This window comes from Eurytemora carolleeae, unplaced genomic scaffold, assembly GCF_000591075.1.
Source record: "Eurytemora carolleeae unplaced genomic scaffold, Eaff_2.0 scaffold113, whole genome shotgun sequence".
NCBI classification, from domain to species: Eukaryota; Metazoa; Arthropoda; class Copepoda; order Calanoida; family Temoridae; genus Eurytemora; species Eurytemora carolleeae.
In genome coordinates this window covers 491196-518664 of record NW_019396138.1, presented here as the reverse complement: position 1 = coordinate 518664, position 27469 = coordinate 491196, and the positions used below count along the sequence as shown (strand labels likewise).

General features: G+C 34.1%; 3 protein-coding genes across 3 annotated transcripts; 2 read left to right on the top strand and 1 right to left on the bottom strand.

Moving 5' to 3' along the window:
* Window positions 1-1899: 1899 nt before the first annotated feature.
* Window positions 1900-12493, bottom strand: LOC111696054 (transient receptor potential channel pyrexia). Its single transcript, XM_023465578.1, has 11 exons — window positions 12410-12493; window positions 12159-12352; window positions 10874-11106; window positions 10041-10114; window positions 8130-8324; window positions 5084-5153; window positions 4340-4531; window positions 3804-4137; window positions 3516-3622; window positions 2303-2921; window positions 1900-1926 (listed from the first exon to the last, which is right to left on the bottom strand). Exons 1-11 carry the CDS (start codon window positions 12444-12446, stop codon window positions 1900-1902), a joined length of 2082 nt encoding a protein of 693 aa, XP_023321346.1. The 5' UTR covers window positions 12447-12493.
* Window positions 12494-19344: 6851 nt separating this feature from the next.
* Window positions 19345-24239, top strand: LOC111696053 (pre-mRNA-splicing factor CWC25-like). The gene is made up of 4 exons (XM_023465577.1): window positions 19345-19423; window positions 23057-23161; window positions 23287-23815; window positions 24104-24239. The coding sequence occupies exons 1-4, from the start codon at window positions 19345-19347 to the stop codon at window positions 24237-24239; spliced, it is 849 nt and encodes a 282-aa protein (XP_023321345.1).
* LOC111696063 (uncharacterized) lies at window positions 24183-25363 on the top strand. The gene is made up of 2 exons (XM_023465587.1): window positions 24183-24274; window positions 24579-25363. Exon 2 carries the CDS (start codon window positions 24579-24581, stop codon window positions 25305-25307), a length of 729 nt encoding a protein of 242 aa, XP_023321355.1. The 5' UTR covers window positions 24183-24274; the 3' UTR covers window positions 25308-25363.
* The last annotated feature ends 2106 nt before the right edge of the window (window positions 25364-27469 follow it).

Genomic DNA, 27469 nt, shown 5'->3' with positions numbered 1-27469 from the left:
CTTGACTTTCACGTCGTCGCATCAGATTTGTTCTTTTAAGTTTCTTCTCCAAACTACCAAACTTTCTTTCATATTTTTGAGTTTCCGGAGCAAGATTATTCTCCCTAGACCCTTCCCCCTCCTCCTCCTCCTCCTCCTTCTGGTTTCTATCCTCCGTGATAGCTAGAGCAAGGTTGGTCAGGTTGTTTACAAGATCTCTTAAACTCTCGTTATCTTGTTTAACCTTGTTTAATTTCTCCGGGTCTGGTTCTGGCGGGAAAATCCCTTTGAAGGATTTCTGTATTTTCTCGGTGATATGATGAACTCCGGCTTTCTCATTACAGTTCTCATCCTTCCGGGGCTCAGGACTGTTTATCAGGAACTGTAGGTTGGCTGAAATATTAATAGTTGATTTCAATTCATAAAACTTTTGAAGTATAGTTACATGCACACAATGCACATTGCACATACTGGAAGGACCAATTTAAAGTTAAATTCTAAAATTAATTTTATTATTTAAACAAAAATGCAAAAATTGTATTATCTTGAATTGTATTGTTTTGAACTGTTACTAGGCTACTTAGGGCGCTGCGAGACTCTTTTTCTAAAAACAATTTTAGCTCTTAAAGGTTGCTTTTTAGCCGGTATTTTTTGGCACATTGTAAAACTAAGCGTTCAGTAGTTTTAACATTTATCGGATACAAACAAACAAAAACAAAATAAAGCCAATTATATGCATAGATTGTTTTGTATTTTACTTTATTGTATTGCATGTTATTAATTTGTATTGTAATCTATTGTGTTTAACTTGCACAGACTACATTTTTAAAATCATAATTTGTTGGCTGGTTTGCAAACAATTAGACTTCAGCCAAAATTGATCAAATTCAGTTTTTAATTCATTGTTCAATGCCAGCCTAAACATTTTCCTTACTACATTATCGTTAGTTTTTAAATTAAAGTAATGATGAATATCTTAGGCTATAAAACATACATTTAGGAGCTAAAACAAAATACTAACCTTCTTGATACTAGAGCATGTACACTCTCTGTAATATCTCTGGATAAACGATCCTCTCTGATATCGTTAGGACGGATTGTAAACGTCCAGTTGTATGCATGGGGAACCACAAGTGCACTCTAAATAAAACAAGAATCTAAAACTTGTTAATTTTTATTCATTATTACCAATGTTTTCAAGAACTTTTTAAAACTTAAAAACAAAACACAAATTATTTTACCATGACATAACTTAATCTACCTAAGATCAGAACTTATATTGTTAGTCGTGAACACTTGATCTCTATATCCAATGTACGTGAGCACTTTTGAATTTGAAGATCAATGATTGATCCCTCAATTACAGGTATCCCTGCGAGGTATGACTACTTAGGTATATCAACGAGGAATTATATTAATCTCTAGATCTGCCTAGGATGGAGATCAATGCGTAATCACGAGATTCACAAATGTTTTAACTTCAGGACTATTGTGAACAAAACTTATCTATATTAAATATTTATCGAACTGTTTTACCTGGAGAACTATGGATGACTTTGATAACTAAAGATCTGCTTTCCGGGGGTTAGTTTTGTTAGTTTCTCAATTCCTATCCTGGCTGGTTTAGTTAGTTCCCTGAAAACTTTGTTAGTTTTGTTAGTTTCTATTGTCATATCCTGGCTGGTTTAGTTAGTTCCCTGAAAACTTTGTTAGTTTTGTTAGTTTCTATTGTCATATCCTGGCTGGTTTAGTTAGTTCCCTGAAAACTTTGTTAGTTTTGTTAGTTTCTATTGTCATATCCTNAGATAGGATAAATAATACTTCTGTAAACCCTGTAATATTTAGATAGGATAAATAATACTTCTGTAAACCCTGTAATATTCAGATAGGATAAATAATAATTCTGTAAACCCTTTAATATTAGATAGGATTATACTTTTGTAAACCCTGTAATATTTAGATAGGATAAATAATACTTCTGTAAACCCTGTAATGTTAGATAGGATAAATAATACTTCTGTATACCCTGTAATATTCAGATAGGATAAATAATACTTCTGTAAACCCTTTAATATTTAGATAGGATAAATAATACTTCTGTAAACCCTGTATTATTTAGATAGGATAAATAATACTTCTGTAAACCCTGTAATATTCAGATAGGATAAATAATACTTCTGTAAACCCTTTAATATTTAGATAGGATAAATAATACTTCTGTAAACCCTGTAATATTCAGATAGGATAAAAGTTAACTTTGGATTTACTTTTATCTCGTAAAAAGGTAAAAAATCAGTTTTAATCCAAAATGTCCATTTCTAACCTGTATATCGGATACTGCTAAACCAACCAGTAGATTCATTAGTATAATACTGATTAGAACTACAAACAGTAGAATCATCATGTGTCCGGTTACAGGATACAGTTCTTCTCCGTTCTCATAAATAATATCCTCGTACTCTATCTCCCCTGCCATCATCACCAAACTCTTCACCACCGCGAACACCACGTTAGAGTTGAAGCTCCTGTAGTTAGGAACCAGAACGCAGAAACTGAGCGCGAACGCGACCAATAGACAGAAATACGCGGTGAGGAACTTAAAGAAGTTCTTAGCAACAGTTGTAAACATCTGAACATAAATACCAAAGGTTGGTAGTCGTCCTACCATCAGCATTAGCTCCCCCCACACAAGGAATACTCCTATAGCAGCAGCATGATGCTGCCAGCGTTCTACTAGATGAACGTAAACATCAAGGTTTGGAAAAGGATTTGTGTGGAAGCTGACTGTCATCACACTGATGATGATCCCCCACTGCACCCAGTTCTCCCAGTTGCAGAAGTAGAGCTTCTGAGAGTGCATCAGCTGGAAGATCTCCTTGGCGGAGAGGATCAAGGTTGAGATTATCAGGAGGATCCACACCACAATGGTGGACATGGTGATCCTAAAGAAAGAAATCAATAATCAATATGGAAATAGAATTAAGACTAAATGTAACTTTTAATATTAGAAACTAGAGAAAGTTTGGTATTAAATATTAATTTAAAGAGATTGATAAAGTCGAGAGAACGGGTATGTGTAAGGTAGGTCTGGGCAAGTGGAGATGGTCAAACTAGAGCTGGGCATGTGGAGTCGGAGTACAAAGTAGGAGTGTGTACTGGGAGATTGGGGTAGGTAAAACGTAGAGTTGGTAGGGGAGATTGGGGTAGGTACAAAGTAGGGCCGGGTGGGTAGGGGATATGGGGGTAGGTTCAAAGTAGGCCCGGGTGGGTAGGGGAGATTGGGGNATTTATCTAATATAGAAATGAAGGGGAATGTCGGATTCATCTAAATACGTCAGATCAACATTCCTCTCTTAATGTTCTCAGTTCTTATACAATTCCCTCTAGTCTACCCCTCCTCCTCCCCCTTCTATTTCCCCTCCTCCCCCAATCCCTTCTCCCCTTCTCCCCTTCTCCTCCTTTCCTGAGCTCTGACTACACAGATTATGAAAGCAAGTTATCATGAATACGTAAATCTCTAAAGATATTTTCCCAACCTGCATTTTTCTATGTATGGAATAAAACATTTCCCCTCTACGCTGACTCCGCTCTTTACCGGAGACTCATTCGAGAAATCAGAATTGTTTCTCTTCTCACAGTTATTCTAGTATCAATGGTTCAAACGATTGTTTGGCAATTCAATTTCGTTTCATCATGCATGAATATGGTTTCAATTGAAAAAGAAAAAAATATTTATACATTATTTATGTATTTTTAAATTTCTTTAAAGTAATAACTAAAGAAAATAAAAAATAAAAGAATGATAGAGTTGAACCATGATATTCCTGAAGTATACACTGTCCTGTGTACACCTGGAGAACATATATGGTGTGCAGCATCGTGAATACAAGATGGAAAACTAAACTAACGAAGAAAAATTTCCGAACTTTCAACCATTTGAGGTGAAGGAAACTCTCACAGAGCGGGTGTTTGAGAAGATGATTGTGTCCGGTCTCTATAAACGCAATAAACATAGCGCTCTCTCCTCTCGCCTTGTTGGGTATCAGAACCTTGTAATCTAGTTTCAGTTCACAATCAACATCGTTTATATCATGTTCAGCCAGAGTAATGGCTTCATCAAGCATATCTTCAAACTTGGGAAGAACGCTGGGAATCTTTCTATAAATGGAAAAAATGGAAACAGGTTTAAAAAAAAATCTTATGACATTTTAAAAATAGACAATTCATCAAAGGAAATTTTACAGAAAGACATTTTATATGTAGGACATTTTTAAAGGGTATGTTTTAATAAAAATTTGCTCTGTGAGTTTGAAATAAAAGAACGATATGTTTTCCATGATCTTGAAAACTAGTTTCCTTCCTGACAATCATAGATAGAGCTGAAGTTCCTCCGTTAGTTCTGATAGTTACATCAGCTCCATATGATAGGAGGAGACTAGCACAGTAGGAATACTCGTTTAAAGCTGCAATATGGAGAGGAGAATATCCAAATGAATCCTGATGGTTGACATCTCCTCGTGCATCCAGTAGCATTCGGACACATTCATAGGATCTTAATATTTCAATATTTATACACATATTCTTAGAGTGGAGGGAGGAGGGAGAAGGGAGAAGAGAGAAGGGAGGAGGGAGGAAGGAGGAGGGAGGAGTTTTCGCGCTTACTGTATTTATTCCAATATTACGTGTGTTTTTTTGGGGACTTATACCAACACAAAACTTATCCCAATGACTTATGCCAATCTTGGGATAATTGAGAAGGGAGGAGGGAGAAGGGAGAAGGAAGTGAATGACTGGCATTTATCTTAATGTTTGATAATTCTAACATTTTTCTTGATGTTATGCCAAGCTGGAGTTATTTGTTTATTTTCCAGTATATAAATTTAAATATCTTGATCCTGGAAACAATATTTATCCGTCCTGCTCAAGAGGTGCCAGGGAATGCTTGTAATAAATTTTATTTTATTCTAATCGTTTTTCTTTCATCAAAATATTTTCATTCACAGCTCGAGCTAACCAAAGAAAAATGAAACTTATTTTTAAGGCTTTTTTAATGTTTCATTAAATTGACATTGAGAGATGGTTTACTTAGAAACTTATTTTTTACCTTGATCCTTTAACAATTGCTGAATGTAGAGGGGTTCTGCAATCTATATCTTCACACTCAGGATCCGCACCTGTTTAATGAAGTATAAAAGGGAGTGTAAGCGTAATTGTAAGTGATCCTCCATTTATGTGCTCGGTCTGCCCGATTTAGAATGGTACCATATCATGTTCATAGAGGACACAGATCTCCCTATGTAGTATATATCTCTAAAATTTTACTTGGATTCCTGTGAATACGGAGTATACGCTTGCGTTTTGCGTAGAGTGTGAGCTCATCTCAGCTGACGTTTTTAAAAAATTTAAAAGTAAATATTTATTTTTTGAATTATAAAACAGCTTGCAAACAAAGTGTTTAACGACTACAAGCGTCTTGTAGATAAATATCTACATACTTGATAAGTCAAAAGTTTTAAAAGCACCGTTGTTAATTGAAGATGACCGATCTTTTAATGGAAGGTCACTTAAAATAACGCTTTCCAAGGAGCCATTTTACAAATCAACATTTTCAAACAGGTTTTTTTTTATTTATTTTTAAGTCATGTTTCTACAGTGTGTCCCACGAAACATGACAGTTGGTGAATACTTTAAAATGTATTCTTCAATAATTTGTTAAGTTGTTTGATACCAAAGAGAATAATTACAAATATGGTATGGGAGTCTTGGGAGTAAATTTGATTTCAAAGTCAAATGAATTTGAGTAAAAGATTTGTTAACGAAATAAACTGTTCTCGGGGATATAACTCTTTAATTGATTTCGGCATATAACTCGTTAATTGATCACGGGAATAAAACTCTTTAATTGATCGCGGGCATATAACTCGTTAATTGATTGCGGGAATAAAACTCTTTAATTGATCGCTGGAAATTTCTTTATCTTAAAACATATTTTTCTGTTAAAACTTTTAAAGAAAACTTCTTAATTATAAATATTCTTGAGACTTTATTCTCCGACTTAACTTAACTCTGTTTGCGTCCTGCTTTACTTTCCAAATCCTTAATGTCATAAATACTCTTGAGTTAACACGGAAAACATTGGAATAAACTAAAATGAAATCCCTCCAGAAAGAAATAAGACTTCGAGACTACCTAGCGCATATTTTTCTCTGTAAACCATCTTGTCTTATTATTACTATTATCTTGCAAAATTTTACAATCTAATTTAGAATTAAACAAAATGTTACAGGACTAATATATGCTAAAAAGCTTACAAGGTGAACGTGAAATAGGCAGGACTTGTGTACTGTATTCAGGACGTGTGTGTAATGTTTACAGGACGGATGTATCTTATATATCACAGGTGTACTGTATTACAAGGCATGTACGACGTACGTGCCATTTATTCAGGACCGGTGTACTGTATTCAGGACAGGTGTACTGTATTCAGGGCAGGTGTACTGTATTCAGGACCGGTGTACTGTATTCAGGACCGGTGTACTGTATTCAGGACAGGTGTACTGTATTCAGGTAGTATATATCTCTAAAATTTTACTTGGATTCCTGTGAATACGGAGTATACGCTTGCGTTTTGCGTAGAGTGTGAGCTCATCTCAGCTGACGTTTTTAAAAAATTTAANGACCAGTGTACTGTATACAGGACCAGTGTACTGTATACAGGACCAGTGTACTGTATACAGGACCAGTGTACTGTATACAGGACCAGTGTACTGTATACAGGACCATGGCGTACTGTATTTAGGACCAGTGCACTGTATACATGACCAGTATACTGTATACAGGACCGGTGTACTGTATTCAGAACAGATATACTGTATTCAGGACAGGTGTACTGTATTCAGAACAGGTGTACTTTATTCAGGATAGGTGTACTGTATTCAGAACAGGTGTACTGTATTCAGGACCACGGTGTACTGTATTCAGGACCAGTGTACTGTATACATGACCAGTGTACTGTATACAGGACCAGCGTACTGTATACAGGACCAGTGTACTGTATTCAGGACCAGTGTACTGTTTACAAGACCAGTGTACTGTATACAGGACCACTGTTCTGTATACAGGACCAGCATACTGTATACAGGACCAGTATACTGTATAAAGGACCAGTATACTGTATACACGGACCAGTGTACTGTATACAGGACCAGTATACTTTATACAGTACCAATGTACTGTACTAAAAACAGATGTACTGTATTCAGAACAAGTGTACTTTATACAGGACAGGTTTACTGTATTCAGGGCCACGGTTTACTGTACTCAGAACGTGTGTAATGTTTACAGGACGGATGTATCATATCCAGGACATGTGTACTGCATACAAGGCAGGTGTACTGTTTACAGGACAGGTGTACTTTAAGCAAATGAACTTTATACAGGACGAGTGTACTCAGTATATTGAATATAGAGCAAGTTTTTATACTATAGCCAGGAGAGAAGTAAAGATCTGATTTAAAACTATGAATATTTATCTAGACTAGATAGGATGAGAACACAATACTCCGGGATAAGGATAACACTGATAAAATCGTAAACCCTGACAACTGCAAACTAGAGATAGTTATTGTTCACCAGCTTAGAAAATATCACATTGATCAACATTTATATTTTCCTTTATGAGGGGGGGGGGGGGGGGGGGGGAGAGAGAGAGTATCAAATAAACATATATCACCAAGAAAGAAAAATGGATTCCAATTGAGGATGAATGGATCCGTCTTAAACTCAGTTTGTCTGCCCAAAAATTAGAAATTAACAACGAAAAATAACAGAAACAAATATGATACCTTGCAGTTTTGTCAACAATGGGCCGGAGAAGCTGTAAAGCCTATCCGTCTATATTTAAGCTAATAAAGAAGTGTTTTAAAAAAAATAGATTTTCCTTTATGCATCTATCTATTTATCTTGATAGACATATATATCTAAGAAATACATTTTTTCTCTGCACTCTTTGTTATTTTTTAATTATCGGAAATCTAAGACGTTTTTCAAGTTGGCTCGTACTCATGTAACGAATATATTTCAGAGGTTAACTCGAGTTTTTTTTATAGTTGCACAGTGCTTAATAATATATGTTTTATTATGTTTTCTACCTTTTGATAGAAGAAGCTCCATAGTTTCTGGAGACTGTGAGAGCGCGGCTAGATGAAGCGCGCTTTGTCCACGCGCATTCTTAGCGTGTGGGTCAGCTCCACGATTGAGAAGAAGAGAAGCACAGTTTACATTTCCCTCTTGAGCAGCCAGGTGTAGAGCAGACATTCTCATACTTCCAATTAACATTTCAGTTCCTAACCAATATCAATAATTAATTAACATTTCAGTTCCTGAACAATATCAATAATTAATTAACATTTCAGTTCCTGAACAATATCAATAATTAATTAACATTTCAGCTATTGAACTATAAATAATTAATTAACATTTCACTTCCTGAACAATATCAATAATTAATTAACATTTCAGTTCCTGAACAATATCAATAATTAATTAACATTTCAGTTACTGAACAATATCAATAATTAATTAACATTTCAGCTATTGAACTATATCAATAATTAATTAACATTCAGTTCCTGAACAATATCAATAATTAATTAACAGTTCAGTTCCTGAACCATATCAATAATTAATTAACATTTCAGCTCCTGAACAATATAAATAATTAATCAACATTTCACTTCCTGAACAATATCAATAATTAATTAACATTTCAGGTCCTGAACAATATCAATAATTAATAAACTTTTCAGTTTTTCCTGAACAATATCAATAATTAATTAACATTTCAGTTCCTGAACAATATCAATCATTGTTCCTAGACAATCAATCTTTTCTCTTTTATAGTAATCTTGTAGCGGAGCTAATATCGTCTTCCTCGTCAAAGAAGAAATCCACTAACAAGGTGACATAAATCCACAAACCAGTAGTTTCGTAGACGAGAACATGGAGAGAACTACTTATCCTTCTTTTCACTTATACTCTCATTACATATGTGATTACTCATTCTTCTGTTAATGTAAATAAAATATAATAATTTCACAATTTATCAGTCCTTTCTCACTTTCATTATACACATCTTGTACATCATGTACTGTATTTTCATTTCATTAATCCATCAAATCAATTCATACAAATTTTCAAAGAAAATATATTCCCTTTGAGAAGACATATTTAGAGAGGATGAGGATTATGATGTTTCTCCTTTAACCCAAGATGATTAATTCATATTTATGACTCTAGGAATAAAATGCTTGTTTATCATATCTAGAAAAATTAATCTATTGTTTTGAAAAAAAGAAGGAATGCTACTGATTAGGTTAACCTTCTTTAGTTAGAGTTAAACACCTCTATATCAAGTTTATGTTCTTTCTTAGTTGGGTTCTAGGTTTAGTTTTGCTCTAAACATGGCTTAACATACTCCAGGGTTAGTTAAGATACTAAAGATTATGTTTGCGTTTTCCAAGTTCGGTTTAAGTACCCCAGGTTGGGTTTTTGAACCCCAGGTTGGATTTATCTGCTCCAAGGTTGTTGGACATTGTTTCCTGCTAAATGTTGGGGTTTCTCCGGGTTCGGGATAGGTTGATTCTCCGGATTGAATTTACCTCCTCCAATCTCAGGGTTGGGTTAATTTCCTCAACGGATTCCTCCGAGTTTAGTTTTTTTCCCAGGTTTTAATTACCCCCTTCAAGGTTTTGATCCATTATCTGGGTTGCATCTACAACCAAGGTTTGCTTTCATTCTTCTAGTTTTACTTACCTTTTCCGAGGTTACCTCGTTCCAGGTTGGGTTTTATTCTCAGGATTGTATTTACATTTACCAAGGTTGTGTTTCATTCTCTAAGCTTATGTTGTATTCTATTGCTTAAGGGTTGTATTTACCTCCTCTAAGGATTGGGTTTTATTATCTGGGTTGTATTTACCTCCTCTAAGGATGGGTTTTATTCTCTGCGTTGTATTTACCTCCTCTAAGGATTGGGTTTTATTCTCTGGGTTGTATTTATATACCTGCACCATGATCCAGGAGTATTCTCATACATTCTGAATATCCCATACTTGATGCAATATGAAGCGGGGTCTCACTAAATAATATAAATAAATATCCCATACTTGATGCAATATGAAGCGGGGTCTCACTAAATAATATAAATACATATCAAGGGAAAACTAAATCTAAATGTTAGAAAATAAACAAATCAAGTAAATAAAATGCTAAGGAGATACAATAGGAACCTATGAGATAACCCTCTTGGAGAGAATTCTTGTATTTTGTGATTTTTTAAAAGTTGGACCAGAGGCCAAATTTATAGAATTTGAGCCGCGGCTCAAATATGGTTGGTTCCACTTAAAATTGTATTCAATTTTTCAAGATTTAAACCGGCGCTCAATGAAACCGGTTTTTGGGGGATTTGAGACGCGGCTTAAATTCATAAAATTCGGACACAGTAACATATGATCGGATCATCATAAATTTAAATTGAAAGAAATCCTTTGTTTATGATATATAACGTCATATAAATAATGTTATAATTGCACAAATTGCAAAGTATTTGCCTTCCTTGCAGAATATTATTTAAGAAAAACATTACTACCAGCTTTAAAATTTTTATTTTAAAAGAAAGGAATTGAGCATTTGCCAAAAACTTTAATTTTTCTACATCCAGATTTTTTTGGAACCTAATGACGTATAGACCCTAGATATTTCAAACTATTCTGCCTGTATTTAGAATAAATAATATAACTGTGAAATATAAAAGGTTTACACCATCAGGTTGCAAAAATATAGGGATGAGAAAATTTGATTTTGTTGCAAATACTCAATTCATTTAATATTTAAATACCTGTAGAGAAGAACGGAGTTAGGTTGAGCTCCCATCTCCAGGAGTAAAGTCAGGTTATTAATAGCATTACTGCTTGTAGCACAGTGAACCGCAGACAACCCATACTCATGTAGTCCTTGGTTCAGATCAGCTCCACTAGCCAGGAGAATAGGGAGGCATTTAGAGTTCTCAATAGCCGCCGCACAGAAGAGAGGAGTGGCTCTTTCCGACCCGTCCCAGCAGTTCACACTTCCCTAGAATAACATATTTCTTTAACAAGTTAAAGCAAGAAAAACATCTCTCGTGTTTCATCTTTTGGGGAGAAAAAGCCGGGCAATAATTTCAAATGTTTCATTTTTTGTTTTTCTTTCCATCTTGATGTAGGGCAATACAACAAACTAAATTGAATAGGTTCCAATACAAGCACAATACAAACAGACAAAATATTAAACCCAGACATAACTTCTCAATTCAGAACTACACAGCTCACACATCATATTCTTAGATAAACACACCAGGAGTACAAACAAAGAGAATATTCTTACACTCCACTACTCAGCAGGCTTTAAACATATCTCATGCAGGGAGATTCAGCAAATATGATTCTAAGATGATTAGGAATATTTAATGTGAAAGTAAATAACGGAACTAAGTTTTTGCCACAAACTCAATTTTTTTAATCCCTACATCTTTTCATCCTAATGGTTAAAACCTTTGATATTTCAAAATCAGACTTATTGATCTGACAGAATTCAAATTATTCATGGGTTGCAAAGATATTGGGGTTAGAAAATCAGAGAATGTTGCTGAACTTCCTTTGTTTTCTTTTCTAAATGTAATCTCCATTAAACATGATAGAACAAAGTCGTAGTACTTACAAAGGAAAAATTAACCTTTTAAAAGATTTCCTATAATCTAGTTACTATTGGCTTTGAATGCTTTATATCCATGGTATTTACAATTCTGCAAAGTAAAAATGATTTTTGCATAAAAAGTCTTTTATTTTCATGTGACAATTTAAAGTGTAGTGAACGTTATTTTGTTCCGTTAAAGCCATTTGAAATTGTGACGTTAAATGGAGATTTGAAATAATTGTTTAAGTTTCATTTATTTTTTGATGATTTTCTTGATGAAAATTACTTAAAGTGTATGTATGTCATTTACTTAAGTTTACCATCGTACTCTACCATTCTCCAGTTCTGGCATTGAAAAAAAATATATAAAAAGATTATAGCTTTAAGCTTTCTCTTGAACTGTAGGAGGAGGGAGAGGATGGCAGGGTTGTATTGAACCTATCCTACTCTACCTTGAACTGTAGGAGGAGGGAGAGGATGGTAGGGTTGTCTCGAACTGCTGCTAGATGCAGACACGATCTTCCCTCAGTATCTCTTGTATCTGGAGATACTTTTTTCCGGAGTAGGTTCTCAACCACGGATTCCTTCTCCTCCCACACTGCAGCTAGAAGTAGAGCTCCTAGGTCTGCTCCAGGGTTAACCAGGTCTAGAGAAATACATAAAAATATATAAATATATATATTTTAAAGATCTAAATGCATACCTTGAATAGCATGAATAATTGAATCTTGGTTTTCCATTTCAAAAATTGAGTACACGTCCTCCTTGTTATAGGTTCTGTAGCACATACTTCTTAAATAGAGAGAAATATTTAGCTTTTAGCTGGATTAAGAATATATTATTTATGTTTCTAATTTTTCACTTTTTATCTTCATTTTTCTTTTCTGCTCCTATCTTCATATTTCTCTTTCAAATCTTTAAGCTTAGCTTATTTCAAACTACGAATTGGGTTAGATCAAATAATCTAAGTTTGAAATATCAAAGATTTACTTCATCAGGTTGCATAAATATAGGGATTTGACATTTTGTGTTTGTTGCAAAGACTCAATTCCTTTGAAAATAGCCATTCAGTAAAAAATTTTAAAAGTATTGAAATTAGTACTTATGCTTAAAGCGTGTTGATAAACCTTAGATATCATCCTGACTGAAGTACTTTTCAAATTTTATCATCTGTATGTGACAGTGCAACCCCTGTAGGATAAATATTTCTTGCAAGATATACAGAAAAACAAACAGAGCTAAGTGCTTGGCCGGAGCCTGGAAGCTACAAAAACTTGTTGCCTTTGGGCGCAGAAATACATGAAAATTGTAATATTTAATCTAAAGTTCAAATTTCCCCAGGTTTAGATAAGAACCCTAACTTGTTTATCATTAAAGGTTTTAAAGCTGTTTTCACAACGTTTTGAAAATAAGAATGAAATGATTGTTTTATTGGTGTTCTAGGGCAGAGAGAAATATTTATCATCCCCCAGATAAACATAATATATTTTATTTGAAAACATGTTTTCAACTATTCATAAAATATTTTCAGGGGATAGACGGTAGGGGATGAATAAGTCAACATATTCTGTAGTACTATATAAACTAACGGAAGTACCCGGCGTTGTCCGTGGTAATCCCAAAATGTTCCCATAATCGGCAGAAACAGTTTCCTACGTCTGAATGGGCAATACGAGGGGTATGCCACCTAACTATCAACCAATGTTACTGAGAGGGGGGAAAACTGTAACATTTTCTTTTGTCACAATTCTATACGTAAAGTGATACGGTTTGGCCAGCTTTAGGTAATTAACATATACTTGCATACATAGATAAACATTTATATTTTATAAATCGTCGCTCTGCTTTCCTTTTTCATTTGTAAAGATAAAAGATATAAGAGGAGGTGGTCCAAAAATATACGGTTTAAATTGCGGAACTTGGGAGGAACACCTCTCGACCAAAAAAAAACGTCGTTTAAAGTATATATATATAAGAGCGTAGCGTCCATATAATTCACATTATTCCACTCAAATCGTAAATAATTCAATTAAGTTTAAAATTAAGCATTCAGATATTATTATAAGACGTTTTTAACCATTTTCTCCTAGTATACGCAACAGATAAAAGTAAAATTAGCAGCGATCGATATCGAATACAATTCGATATCAGCCTTTGCCCCCATTCACTTTTCGCGAACACTCCCTTTTAATCCAAAGTTTTATTGATTCTCCTCATATATTGAGGAAGAGCCATAAATTAGCGATTGATATTGGTTAATATTCTTGATATTCTTGATATAATCATATTCGATTATTAAACAAGTTTAGCTCAGTTCCTGGTCAAATTTATGCTTATATTAAAGGGAGTATTCGCGAAAAATGAAAGGGGGTATAGGCTTAATGCGATAAAAATAGAGAAAGGTAAATATAATTATCTCAAGTTTAAGAGATAATCTGAAGGACTGAGATCTTCTTCTGCATAGTTTGCAGTGACTGAAAAAATTAATATGTACGTTTCATTATGGTATATTTAAATTTTATATTGTATAAGTTGTTTTCCGATGTTTCTCATCTTGTTTTTATGTATTGTACTATTTTGGTTGCTGTATTTATGTATGTTTGATGTTACTTTATGTTTTATGAATGTATACATGTATTTTCGATTTTTTTAATGTTGTATATGAATTTTTTTTATTTTTGTTCATGTGTATGAATTTTCGTTTTATTTTCATGTTGTATTTATGTTATATGTGTGTTCATGTTGTATTTATGTTATATGAATGTTCATGTTGTTTTTATGTTATATGTATGTTCATGTTGTATTTCTGTGATATGTGTGTTCATATTGTATTTATGTTATATGTGTGTTCATGTTGTATTTATGTTATATGTATGTTAATGTTGTATTTATGTTATATGTGTATTCATGTTGTATTTATAAATTATGAATGTTCATATTCTATTTATGTTATAAGTGTGTTCATGTTGTATTTATATTATGAATGTTCACAAATTATATGCAGTAGAGTACATTAATACAGTATGTTCCCTAGACTATCCATTTCAATTTCGAATTTTTTAAAGCTGTTAAATAAACTTTATAAAATGAATTAGGTGAATAAAGAAGATCATTTGATCTATAGTTATAACGGAAAATCATCGTTTGTAAAGTGAAAGGCATAGAGCCTATGTGAAATGATCATTGGTCAATTATGAAACCAGCCTATTTCATAATTTGGTTTTCTTTTATTATTAATTTTAGATTTTCTATAAAATGATGTTCCAGGACCCAAAAGGTTATATAGCATAAATATGTGAAGTACACCTGCAGTATGGAAACAGTACAACAAAATGGCTATTTTACACTTTTTTTCTAGTAAATTCCACTCTAATATATATTCTATTCTCTTTGCGTTTACTTAATAATACTAAAATATTAATTTAATTGGTTAAAGTACTACATGCACTCCATGTACTTTTCTAGGTTACGTGTACTTAATAATTCTTTAACAGTAATATTATTAGTTAAAGTACTACATGTACTCCATGCACTTGTCATAAAGTTTATTGTGTACTGAGTTGTCTGTTTATATTCATACTTTGATTGAATATATGTATAATCTCTAATGTATAATGTATGATGTATATTTATATATATGCGGGTTAGAAAACTTAGAAAACTGTATAATTATCTGTTGCTAAATAGATCAATAAAAAAAATAATATCACCAACAGAAATAATAATTAGGAAAGTAATCTAATTCAGATTATAATTTATTCAAATAAAACAAACCTGAATTACTTTCTTTAAAACAGATTTTTGGGACTTTACATAAACGCAAACGTGGCATGTCTGATTTCCATTGTTGCTTGTCTGTGAAAGTGACTTGCGGATTTATGCTACAGAGAAAAAGAAGAAAATTGAAATCATTTGACATTTTTCTAGATTGAAAAACGAAAGAATTCTTCCTTATTGTTATTCAGCTTTAGTTTCTTGTAACAGACCACCTCTGTACACTTTTTAGAAATTTTTGTGCGGCTCGGAGCAGTTCCTGGTCGGCTCGCACCCTACTCTGTCAGATCTGAATGATCTGACAGTTATGGTGTGTGAGAATAAGAACTGGTGAATACCTGGTGTGATCCAATTTGACCGCCTCCACGTCAAACTGAGCAGAGGAACCTTTCTCATCAAACAAGGAGTGAGCCTGACGTCTCCTGTAGCGACAAAACAATCCGTTCTTTAGTTCACATGAATCTCCTTTCTGTATCCTTGTAGTCCTATCTGTATTCATGTAGTCCTATCTGTATCCATGTAGTCCTATCTGTATTCATGTAGTCCTATATGTATCCGTGTAGTCCTAATTCTATCCTTGTAGTCCTATCCGTATCCATGTAGTCCTATCTGTATCCATGTAGTCCTATCTGCATCCATGTAGTTTTTTCTATACCCATGTTGTCCTATTCGTATCCATGAAGTCCTATCTGTATCCATGAAGTCCTATCTGTATCCATGTAGTCCTATTTGTATCCACGTAGTTCTTTCTGTATCCATGTAGTCCTATCTGTAACCATGTAGTCCTATTTGCATCCCTGTAGTCCTTTCCGTATCCATGGAGTCATAACCGTATCCATGTAGTCCTATCCTTATTAATGTAGTCCTATCCTTATCCATGTAGTCCTATCCGTATCCATGTAATCCTATCCTTATCTTTGCGATCCTATCCTTAACCATTTGGTCCTATCCATATTTATGTATCCTTATCTTTGTAGTTCTATCGGTATTCTTGTAGTCCTATCCTTATCCTTGTAGTCCTATCAGTATCCATGTCATCCTATCGTTATCCTTGTAGTTCAATCCTTATCCTTGTTGTTCCATCCTTATCCTTGTAGTTCTATCCTTATCCTTGTATCCCTATCCTTATCCTTGTATTCCTATCCTTATAGTTCTATCCTTATCCTTATCCTTGTAGTTCTATCCTTATCCTTGTATCCCTATCCTTATCCTTGTATTCCTATCCTTATAGTTCTATCCTTATCCTTATCCTTGTAGTTCTATCCTTATGATTGTAGTCAAATCCTACTCCTTGTAGTTCTTTCCTTATCCTTGTAGTTACATCCTTGTCCTTATCCTTGTGGTTCTATCATTATCTTTGTAGTTTTATCCGTATCCTTGCATTTCTACCGTATCCTTGTAGTCCTATCCTTATCCTTATCCTTATCCAAGTTGTCCTATCCTTATCCTTATTCTTGTATTCCTAACCTTATCCTTATCTTTGTAGTTCTATCCGTATCCTTGTAGTCCTATCCTTATCCTTGAAGTACTATCCTTATCCTTGAAGTACTATCCTTATCCTTATCCTTGCAGTTCTATCTTTTTCCTTGTAGTCCTGTCTGTATCCTTTAAAGTGTGATATAATCGATGTCATCTTAAGTTTTAAACTTGGTTTGATTTTGTCCCTGCGTCTGGAGAAGGGAGAATCTTTTCTCTCCGATCCATCTCTACTGAGTAGAGATCCTGGTCTACTAAACCTACCAGATATCTCGTCAACTGAACCCAAATAAATCAAAGATTGTTAACCTAGAAGTTGCAAGGATAGAGTTGAACAGAACTAAAACAACAAATATTGAAATCAAAGGGATCTCTGTGTCCAGTTTCACTCATCTTTCAACTTTACTTTATTTTGAATTTTAGAATACTTTTTTTGATTTTTCCCTAATTTCACACTCTCTTCACTGGAGTATATAGTTTTCTCCTCTCTTCCAGACTTTTCAATCTTCATTCTTTGTTATTTCTGTTTTCTCATCATCACTTAATCACTAGACTTGACGAATATTTGTTAAGTAACATTTGTATGCATAACCTCAACTGATTATTAACATTTTAGCTGATTCAATTCTAGTTTAACCACAGGACTAGGCTCTACATTCACAAATATAAAACTAATCATCTTCAGCTGTTCTGAAATATATATCATCATGATATTACCAGGGTTTAACGATATCAACTATTTATAAATATGTAGGTTTATAGAGCTAAAGAGTCAGATTTCATAAACTAACTTTCATTCCGGGCTCAGGAGATCTTACGCAGCAATCTTCATAAAACCTGGACTTTTATAAATAGTTATGGGAAAAATATTANAAGTATTGTATTAGGTTGGAGAACATAAGGAAGTAGAGGTATGAAAAGTATCTGGTGTAAGTATTGTATATGAATGTAAAGTATGATATGTTGATTGAAGCAGAATGTTTTGACTTAGCAAGTAAGATTTCAACGTATCAATTTACACTTGCTGCAGCACTAGAGAATAAACTAAATTCTTGCATTTTCTCTCTGTAAATATTATTCAAAATAAAGCTGAAGTCCAGCAACCCCTCGCAAGGGATAGATACTTCACGTATAATAAAATACACAAATTATAATTCAGAAAATACTGGAAATTCACCAAGAGATCGTTCTTAAGACGGTTTAATTAAACCTGCAAGGGAAAGGGGAACCAAGCCGACTTAGTTAAATAAATAAATTAATTAAAATAATTTAATAAATTAAATAAAAAGGTTTTACCTTTTTTAATTCTGGATCAAAATCATAAACTAAAGCAATTTTCATGAAAATATATAATTTCAAAAAGAATTTTTTTCGCAAACGGGATTTATCAAATTAATTCAAATCTACAATTTTGGTTTATCATAACCTGACTCTGAAATATTCAAATTACAAAGCAAAAAATTCGATCTTTCAGCCACTGAATTAATTTGTATGTAACAAAAATACCAATTTGTTAAGTTTCTATAACTCAGACTTAAAGACAAAATCTTTTTTTATATTTAGTTTAAATTCTTGGACAAAAAAAACATTGATCAGATACTAATATTCATATGATGTGAATAATGATTATGTGTACCAATGTTTATCCCAAACCAAGAAGTCTAATGTAAAGATAGTTATATCAGAGGTGTGCGCATTTTTAGTACTTCAGTGTACTTCTTTGGGCTGTTAAGTAAACACAAGACGGATGGGATCCATCTTTCACATAAAAATAAGTTAAATATTTTGGTCATAGGAAACTATTATGTAAATTTTCAAAATTAAATGCTTTTATTCTCCTCGGATACTAGAGTAGCACTAATGCATCTATTCTTGTTTACAAACACCGCCCAGAGAGAGCTGGTTTCAATATGTATGCAGAGATACGCAACAGCATTTAACTTTCCTTGCCTTATTACCTTCTCCAAAACTTTTGTAAATACAGATTTCTTGTTTGATGAAAGAAAATTTTTCGTTTAAGGTAAATATTTATATTAAAAAGTTTTAATCTTTTTCAAAATAGATATTTTAATCAAAAGGAATTTATTCATCGCACCTTGCTACGTCTTTGATCTCATATTTGTCAAAACTTTATTTATTTTAATCTTTTAGTTTTGTTTAAGTTCCCTTTAGATTTATTTTGAAACTCTAGATACTTCTGCTCTGGACAGAGATTGAAAATCAGATTTAGAAAAGGAGGAGGAGAAGTTTTGTATATTGTACAGTGTACATACTACATATAGTATACGAGGCAGTTTTTATTGCGAAAAAAATATAAAACTGTTTTAAAAAGGGAGTGTTCGCGAAAAATGGAAAGGGGTATATGCTTACAGCGAAAAATTATCGATGATGATCGCTACTAACTTTTCTTCTATCTATTGCGTCTATAAGGAGAAAATTGTTAAAAAAGACTCTTGGAATGTTAAAGGTCTTCCACATCAGGTTGCAAAGATGTCATGATTAGATTGTTTGTGGCAAGCATTTAGTTCCTTTATAGTGCGAACAATTTAATCCTTTTTAATAAAACAGAAATCATATAATTCTCTTAATTACACAATACCCCATACTGCAATAAAAATGTAGATGTATTTTATTTGAATCTATGTAAGAAAGTCCCCGGAAAAAAGTTCTGGAAAAGTCCTTAGTTTTAGATTCCTGGGACTTTTTTTCCTAAAATAATATGGGAGCTGCCAATAATAAAGTCTCATGAAATAAGATCACAGGGATTAAAGTCCTGAAGAAAATATATCCGAAGAAAAAAAGTCCTAATGAGGTCAAGTCTGAAAAGTACTTTTTCCTATGCATCTGCATTTTGAAAATGGTCTTCGTTCCCATGTATTTTCTACTATATAATAGGACCTTTTTCCGGAGACTTTTTTGTATAAAATCATACTGGAACCAGGAAAAAGTGCTATGAAATAAAGTCTAAAAATAGTAGGACTTTATTTCCAGAGACATTTAATTTTGAGGACTTTTTTTCCACATGATTTTTTAGTGCCAAAATTTAGGACTTTATTTCCGAAAACTTTTTTGACGATTACCTTTTATTTAGTTTCAAGTTCAGTTTGTGAAACTTCTTTATTCTCAAACACGGTTTTCATTTATTGGAAGTTTCATATTTCAAGAGATTATGTTCCCATTGTTTGTGTTTTAGGTACATTAAGCAGAACATTAGGAGGAGGAGGAGGAGGTGGAGAAAGAGGAGGAGAATAGAGGAGGACGAGGAGGATGAGAACGAAAAGGAGGAATAGGATGAAAATGAGGATGAGAATGAAAAGGAGGAAGAGGAGGAAAATGAGGATGTGAATGTGAAGGAGGAAGAGGAAGAGGAGGAGGAGGAGGATGAAGATTGAGAGGGCAAAGAGAAGGAGACAGAGGAGGAGGATGATAACAAGGGGAAGAAAAGGAGAAGAAAAGGAGGAAAAAGGAAGGAAAAAAATGGGGGACGGAACTTTTCATCTTTCTTCGAAAAAAAAAACAAGAAAGAACATCAGTCCTGCTCCGAACATACACAAAGAACTAAAAACGTTCAACTCCGGAGTTAAACAAGACATATTATTTATGTCTTACATTAAGTTTTGCATAACACGATAGTTTATATATTTTCTATTCCGGAGTTCAGCTAAATACTATAGGTTGTATCCGTCCTACTCCGGGGTAGAGTTTACCGCTCACTGCCGCAACTTACCGGGATATTCGCGTCTATCCTCTTCTGCATATCTGAATCCGCTCTTTCCTCTATCTCCGCACACACTCAAACCTACCCTCATATCTCCGCACACTGAAAACACACACACAGATAATATAAAATATTAAAGATTGACAGCACGTATATATTTCTCCACCATGCACACAAACCTGAAAAATATCAGCTGACCGTGATATTCTGGAAACTCGGTTTCCTATACTCTACATGTTTATACAGAATACAGAACTCAATCCTATGAAGAAAAAAATACATTTTGCATCAAGGAAATCCCACAAATAGTGGTTCATGCACAGAATAATCTACAGATAGGGAGAATATGTTTTTAATTTTACTATCTTTATCCTATTATATAACAGTACTTGCCTTATAGGGCGCTTTGCGCCCATCTTCTAAATTAATTGTGAACATGTTCTCTTTGTGTACATCGTAAAACAAAACAAAAATAATTCGCGGATTTTCACAAAAAATTTCGTAGGAAAGGAAGGATGTCAATTAATTTTAGTTGAGTTAATTTAATGTTTGTTTAACCTTAATGATGAGGCAGAGAGCTCCTATTAGATAAATACATCTTGTTCATAATGTTTCCGAAATACATTTATGCATATTAATGTTTCCTAACAAAATAATTTCAAACTTTAAGTTTCCTTATAAAATGTTTCCTAATTAGATGTTTCCTAATTAGATGTATCCTAATTAGATGTTTCCAAATAAGATGTTTCCTAATTAGATGTTTCCTAATTAGATGTTTCCCAATTAGATGTTTCCTAATTAGATGTTTCCTAATAAGATGTTTCCGAATTAGATGTTTCTTAATAAGATGTTTCCTAAATGGATGTTTTCTAACGAGATTTGTACTTACAAGATTATTCATAAATCCTGACTTCAGATTGATCTCTCACTGACCAAATCCACGAAATATTGAACCAATGAAAATTCGGTATTCTCAGAATGAGCCAAACTCATTCTGAGCATTCAAAAGTTTCCAAGTCAGTCTAGATATAATATAATCGTAAAATAGTTTCATTCGCACGTTTGAGTATCAATAAAAATTATAATAAACTTAATAAAAAAATGCTACAAAAACCTAATATGCATTTCATTTTTAATATTGGAGTATTTTAAGTATAACCTAAGCGCTGCAAGCTCTAAAATGAATATTGCAGTAAACCTAACTCTTGCTAAATGTGTGAAATATGAACAATAAACATCATATTCAAGGATGTTGCAACAATGTTAAAAAATAAAATGTTCATAAACGTACTGCTTCTTGATATATCAGAGCATTCAGGTTAGGTTTAGTGGGTTTTAAAGAGCTTTCTTATCTTTAAATAAAAAAGTTTGAGTATACAGTTAGAAATGGCAAAACATTTTATGAAACTATTGTGCACTTTCCCAGATTTATCTACATATCTAACAATAGTTTTTTTTATCTAAATGAAATAAAAATAAAAATTAAGGTTTTATTTTATTTGTGGCATATATAATATCAAGAAATTAGGACAAGTGCAAATACATTTTTTGCAATTACCTATAACACTATTAACACTATTAACACTCTGTAGCACTTCCAGTTGTAAAGTTTTAAACTTAAATCTTCTCTGTATCTCGAATTTTGAGATTTCAACGCTGAATTAAATCTGGGAAAGGTAGAATATTCAAGGAAGACAAGAGAGGGTCAGTGTGGGATTTATATTCAGAATGGCAAATTAGTTGAATGTTTCTATTTTTCAAAAAATACAATTTTTTAATATTCTTTTAATGTGTATAGCTGTAAGTGTAAACAATAAAACAATAGAAGAAATAAGGATGAATCAGTGCTTGGTACATGGGATTTAAGCGCTTTAAGAGATAGACCATTTTTCATTTATTAAGCCAATAAAGAAACTTTGAAATTGTTTTTGCAACAAGAGAAACATGATAATCAAAATCTAAGTTTTCATTTAGGATTTTACTACAACTACTCTTCTTTCCACCCTTCCTCTTCTACCCCCTCCCCGTCCTTTTCTACCCCCTCTCCCTCTTCTAACCCTCCTCCCATCCTTTCATTCCTCTTATACCACCTCCCATCCTTCCCTTCCTCTTCTACCACCTCCCCTCCTTGCCTCCCTCTTCTACCACCTCTCATCCTCCCCTTCCTTTTCCACCCCCATCTCGCTCTCATAACCCCTCCCCATCATTCTTTCCCTCTCCTCCCCCCCCCTAATTCCTCAACTAAAATTACAAACGAAATGGTTGAAGGGGGGTAAAGTATGTTTTGTCTTAAGTCACGGGGTCCAAATGATGAGAAATGAGAGAAGGAGTAAAACCTGACAGGATATGAATCCTCATTCGTCCTTGACAGGACTAGACAAGACGGGTTTAGACAAGACAAGACTAGACAAGACAGGACTAGACAAGACAGGACTAGACAAGGCAGGACTAGACAAGACAGGACTAGACAAGACAGGACAAGACAAGGCAGGAATAGACAAGACAGGAATAGACAAGACAGGACTTGACAAGACAGGACTAGACAAGACAAGACTAGACAAGACAGGACTAGACAAGACAGGACTGGACAAGACAGGACTAGACAAGACAAGACAGGACTAGACAAGACAGGACTAGACAAGACAGGACTAGACAAGACAGGACTAGACAAGACAGGACTAGACAAGACAGGACTAGACAAGACAGGACTAGACAAGACAGGACTAGACAAGACAGGACTAGACAAGACAGGACTAGACAAGACAGGACTAGACAAGACAGGACTAGACAAGACAGGACTAGACAAGACAGGACTAGACAAGACAGGACTAGACAAGACAGGACTAGACAAGACAGGACTAGACAAGACAGGACTAGACAAGACAGGACTAGACAAGACAGGACTAGACAAGACAGGACTAGACAAGACAGGACTAGACAAGACAGGACTAGACAAGACAGGACTAGACAAGACAGGACTAGACAAGACAGGACTAGACAAGACAGGAATGGACAAGACAGGACTAGACAAGACAGGACTAGACAAGACAGGAATGGACAAGACAGGACTAGACAAGACAGGACTAGACAAGACAGGACTAGACAAGACAGGACTAAACACGACATAATAGCGTGTAACAGGTTCCTCCAGTGCATCAAATTCAACCAGTTTTATAAGTTGGTAAAAGAACAAACAAAAAAGAATTGTTTCATAATTTATTTTGTTATTTTTTCTATTTTTAAACTTCTTGTTATTTTGAATATCTCTGAACTCTGCGCAATTATAACCTGTCTAATCCCCCCCCTCTCCCATCCAGATGTTACCCATAGGATGAAAAGGGGGGATGGGTTAAAAGTTGTATGGTTTTACACTTTTTTCAGATCATTGGAATCACGTTTTTCTATTTCTTTTCTAATTATTTCTGAAAGGCCTCCACCCCTCCTCCTTTCATCTCCTTGCATTGCCCCTGTTGAATCAACCCCACAAGTTTCTCCCCCCGCCGCCCAGAAACTTGAAAATGGTTCTGGTATAAATATCAAAGTTTGCGCTATCTACTCCAGTTAGAGAAGTTGCCTGCTCAGGAGATCTTCTCGTTCACGGTAAAATAAAAATCCTCGAAATTTTATAAAATGCCCAGATAATTAATCAAACTAGTTTCAACAAATTGAGTATTTCATTCATGTACACTAAATGCCAAAAATGTATAGTTCCATATTTAAAATCTTAATATTCTTTTATATGGAAACCCACACCCCAAAAAAAATCGTCGTATGGACAGAACTTGAGTTTTTGAGATTTAAAAAACTGTAAATACGTTTTTTTAAATCAATAAAAAAAACTTATCTCTTTTTGGCCATAGGACAGTTAATTGTAATACAATTTCAAAATTTTAATTATTTCTAGATGAATTTAGCCCTGAGTTTTTTTCTGTGTCTGGGAGCAGCAGGTGCTTATGAACTTCCTGTCCCTGGAACTACTGGACTTGTTCCAGGATCTCAAGCTGAAGCTCAATGGTATCAACAGCAACTAGCTCATATTGCACTGACTGCTGGACGTAGGAAGAGGGATCTACCAGTTCCAGGAACTATTCCAGGACTTGTTCCAGGATCTCAAGCTGAAGCTCAGTGGTATCAACAGCAACTAGCTCATATTGCACTGGCTGCTGGACGTAAAAAGAGAGAGCTTCCAGTTCCCGGAACTATCCCAGGACTTGTTCCAGGATCTCAAGCTGAAGCTCAGTGGTATCAACAGCAACTAGCTCATATTGCACTGACTGCTGGACGCAAAAAGAGAGAGCTTCCAGTTCCAGGAACTATTCCAGGACTCGTCTCCGGTTCTCAAGCTGAAGCTCAGTGGTATCAACAGCAACTAGCTCATATTGCACTGACTGCTGGACGTAGAAAGAGAGAGCTTCCAGTTCCAGGAACTATTCCAGGACTTGTTCCAGGATCTCAAGCTGAAGCTCAGTGGTATCAACAGCAACTAGCTCATATTGCACTGACTGCTGGACGTAAAAAGAGAGATCTACCAGTTCCAGGAACTATTCCAGGACTTGTCTCCGGGTCTCAAGCTGAAGCAGACTGGTATGCTGGTCTTCTGATTCATCAAGCTCAGTTAGCTCATCATTTATAAATTTTGTAATTGAAAAAGTGAAAAGTGGAAAATAAAGAAATATAATCTAAACAGAAGTCTGAAAATTCATTCTTTTTTTCTTAATATATATAACTATCCAGCTTTGTCAAACTACTAAACTTAGAATTGTCAAACCTGGCTAGGCAAGTAGGTCTAAGGGTTCAGGAGTTATGATCGGATATTCAAACATACAGACAAACAGAGACTACTTCCTTATATATAAAGTGGAAGAAACATATTTTTCACATCTTCTAAAAATAAGATTTAACATTTAATCACTATTAAAAAAATTATATTGCATGGATAACTAGGTTTCAGGATGATTTATTCATGACATATTTTTCCAGTGAAAGATCAGGGTAGAGCGTCAACTCTGAATTTGAAGTATTCTGAATTATTTTGGTTCATCCTGTACTGATAGATTTTATATTATGCAAAAACAATGCTAACAGTTTAGTTAGTTAGCTTAGGGAACTTATGAATATCGCCTGCTAATTGTTTAATCATTTTCGAAACAAGGCCATGTTGTCATATTTATCGATAAATGTTGCCCACAATTAAACGTTTTGAACCACTAAATGTTCAGTGCAATTCTTTATGCATAACTTTGCGGAATCTCTTTTCACGCAATACTTTATGTTGAATTTTCGTAAAAATCATTCCGTGCAATTTGCACATTTTCTTGCAGACTTTGCGCAAAATACGGAAATTTGCGCATTTATGCATTGCTGGGCCGCATCCCGCATAGTTTTAGCGAAGTAATCTCCATTTGGGGAGACAAGGAGCATCTGAAAAGCAGTAATCTCTGTTCGTCTGTTTGTTTGTTTGTCCAATCATAACTCCAGGACCGATTGCCTCGAATTTTGATTGAAGAACTCAGCAGAACTACGGGAATTTTATAGCTTGGTTAAAAGATTCCAAGTTGAGTGGACTGCCTTTTATAGGAAAAGTTAAGTTTCCAGGCAGAGCTGGGTTTCCGAGCTAGTTTTTTCTTTCTTTATCTTTTTGAAACAGAATCTTCATTTTCATCTTTTATATTTTTTAAGTATCACAAAAAAACAGTGCAAGTTCAATCTCCTAATAAAAAGCTTAAATCTATCCCCATATTTGCCTAGGAATGCATTTTTTCCCTAACCTTGAACTGGTTGTTGCGCAATATAACTGTTGAACTGTCAACAATAAACAAAAAATTGTGAAAAACTTGCAAAAATTTGCACACCATAAAAACTTTGTATAAACTATATAAGCAAAAAGAATTAAGAGGGATCTGATTTGAGATATTTCTAAATAAAGCAAAGAATCAAGTCTTTTTTAAGGCATTGAAGGGTTTGTCGCGCATTGAGAGATTGGCACACACACAATAGTAACCGTCAGATATTCATGAGAACAACATCAGAGGGGGAAATTTTGTCGTTTTTAAATCTTAAAAAGTGCCGAATTCTGTAAATTTCATTCTTTGTCTCTTTTGCATACATCCGCGAGTCCCTTTTACAAAGTTCGAAATAAACCATTTTTAGACAGAAAAATTAGAATATCTTTATCATTTTTGCTTAGACATAGGTTTAAAGGGAAACCTTGTGAAACGGGAACCCACCAATTTAATTGGAAGATAAACGTATAAAAAGATAGAACCCCCCCTCAGGAGATCTTCTCGTTCACGGTAAAATAAAAATCCTCGAAATTTTATAAAATGCCCAGATAACTCATTCTGAGCATTCAAAAGTTTCCAAGTCAGTCTAGATATAATATAATCGTAAAATAGTTTCATTCGCACGTTTGAGTATCAATAAAAATTATAATAAACTTAATAAAAAAATGCTATCTCCCTCCTGATACCCTGGATCCCGGCAACAGGTGCTGAAGGAAAACTGACGAAATCTTCTTGTTTGAGATTGGTTGAGGTAGCCGGAGGGCTGGGTGGAGATTTCAACTAGTTTTTATATTTTTCAACATCTCAAGAGGCAGAAGATCAAACTTGTCTTTAGGCGACATGGTTCACGAACAGTGGCTCATTAAACAATTTAGTTTTTTTTAGGGCTTTAAAAAGGCCTTTAAAAAATCTCAGAAAAAATTAAAAATTGGATATTTTTAATTTTTTTTACCATTTAAAGAATGTTGACTCTGACAAAAGATTTAGGCCTGGACTATTTTTTAAATATGGT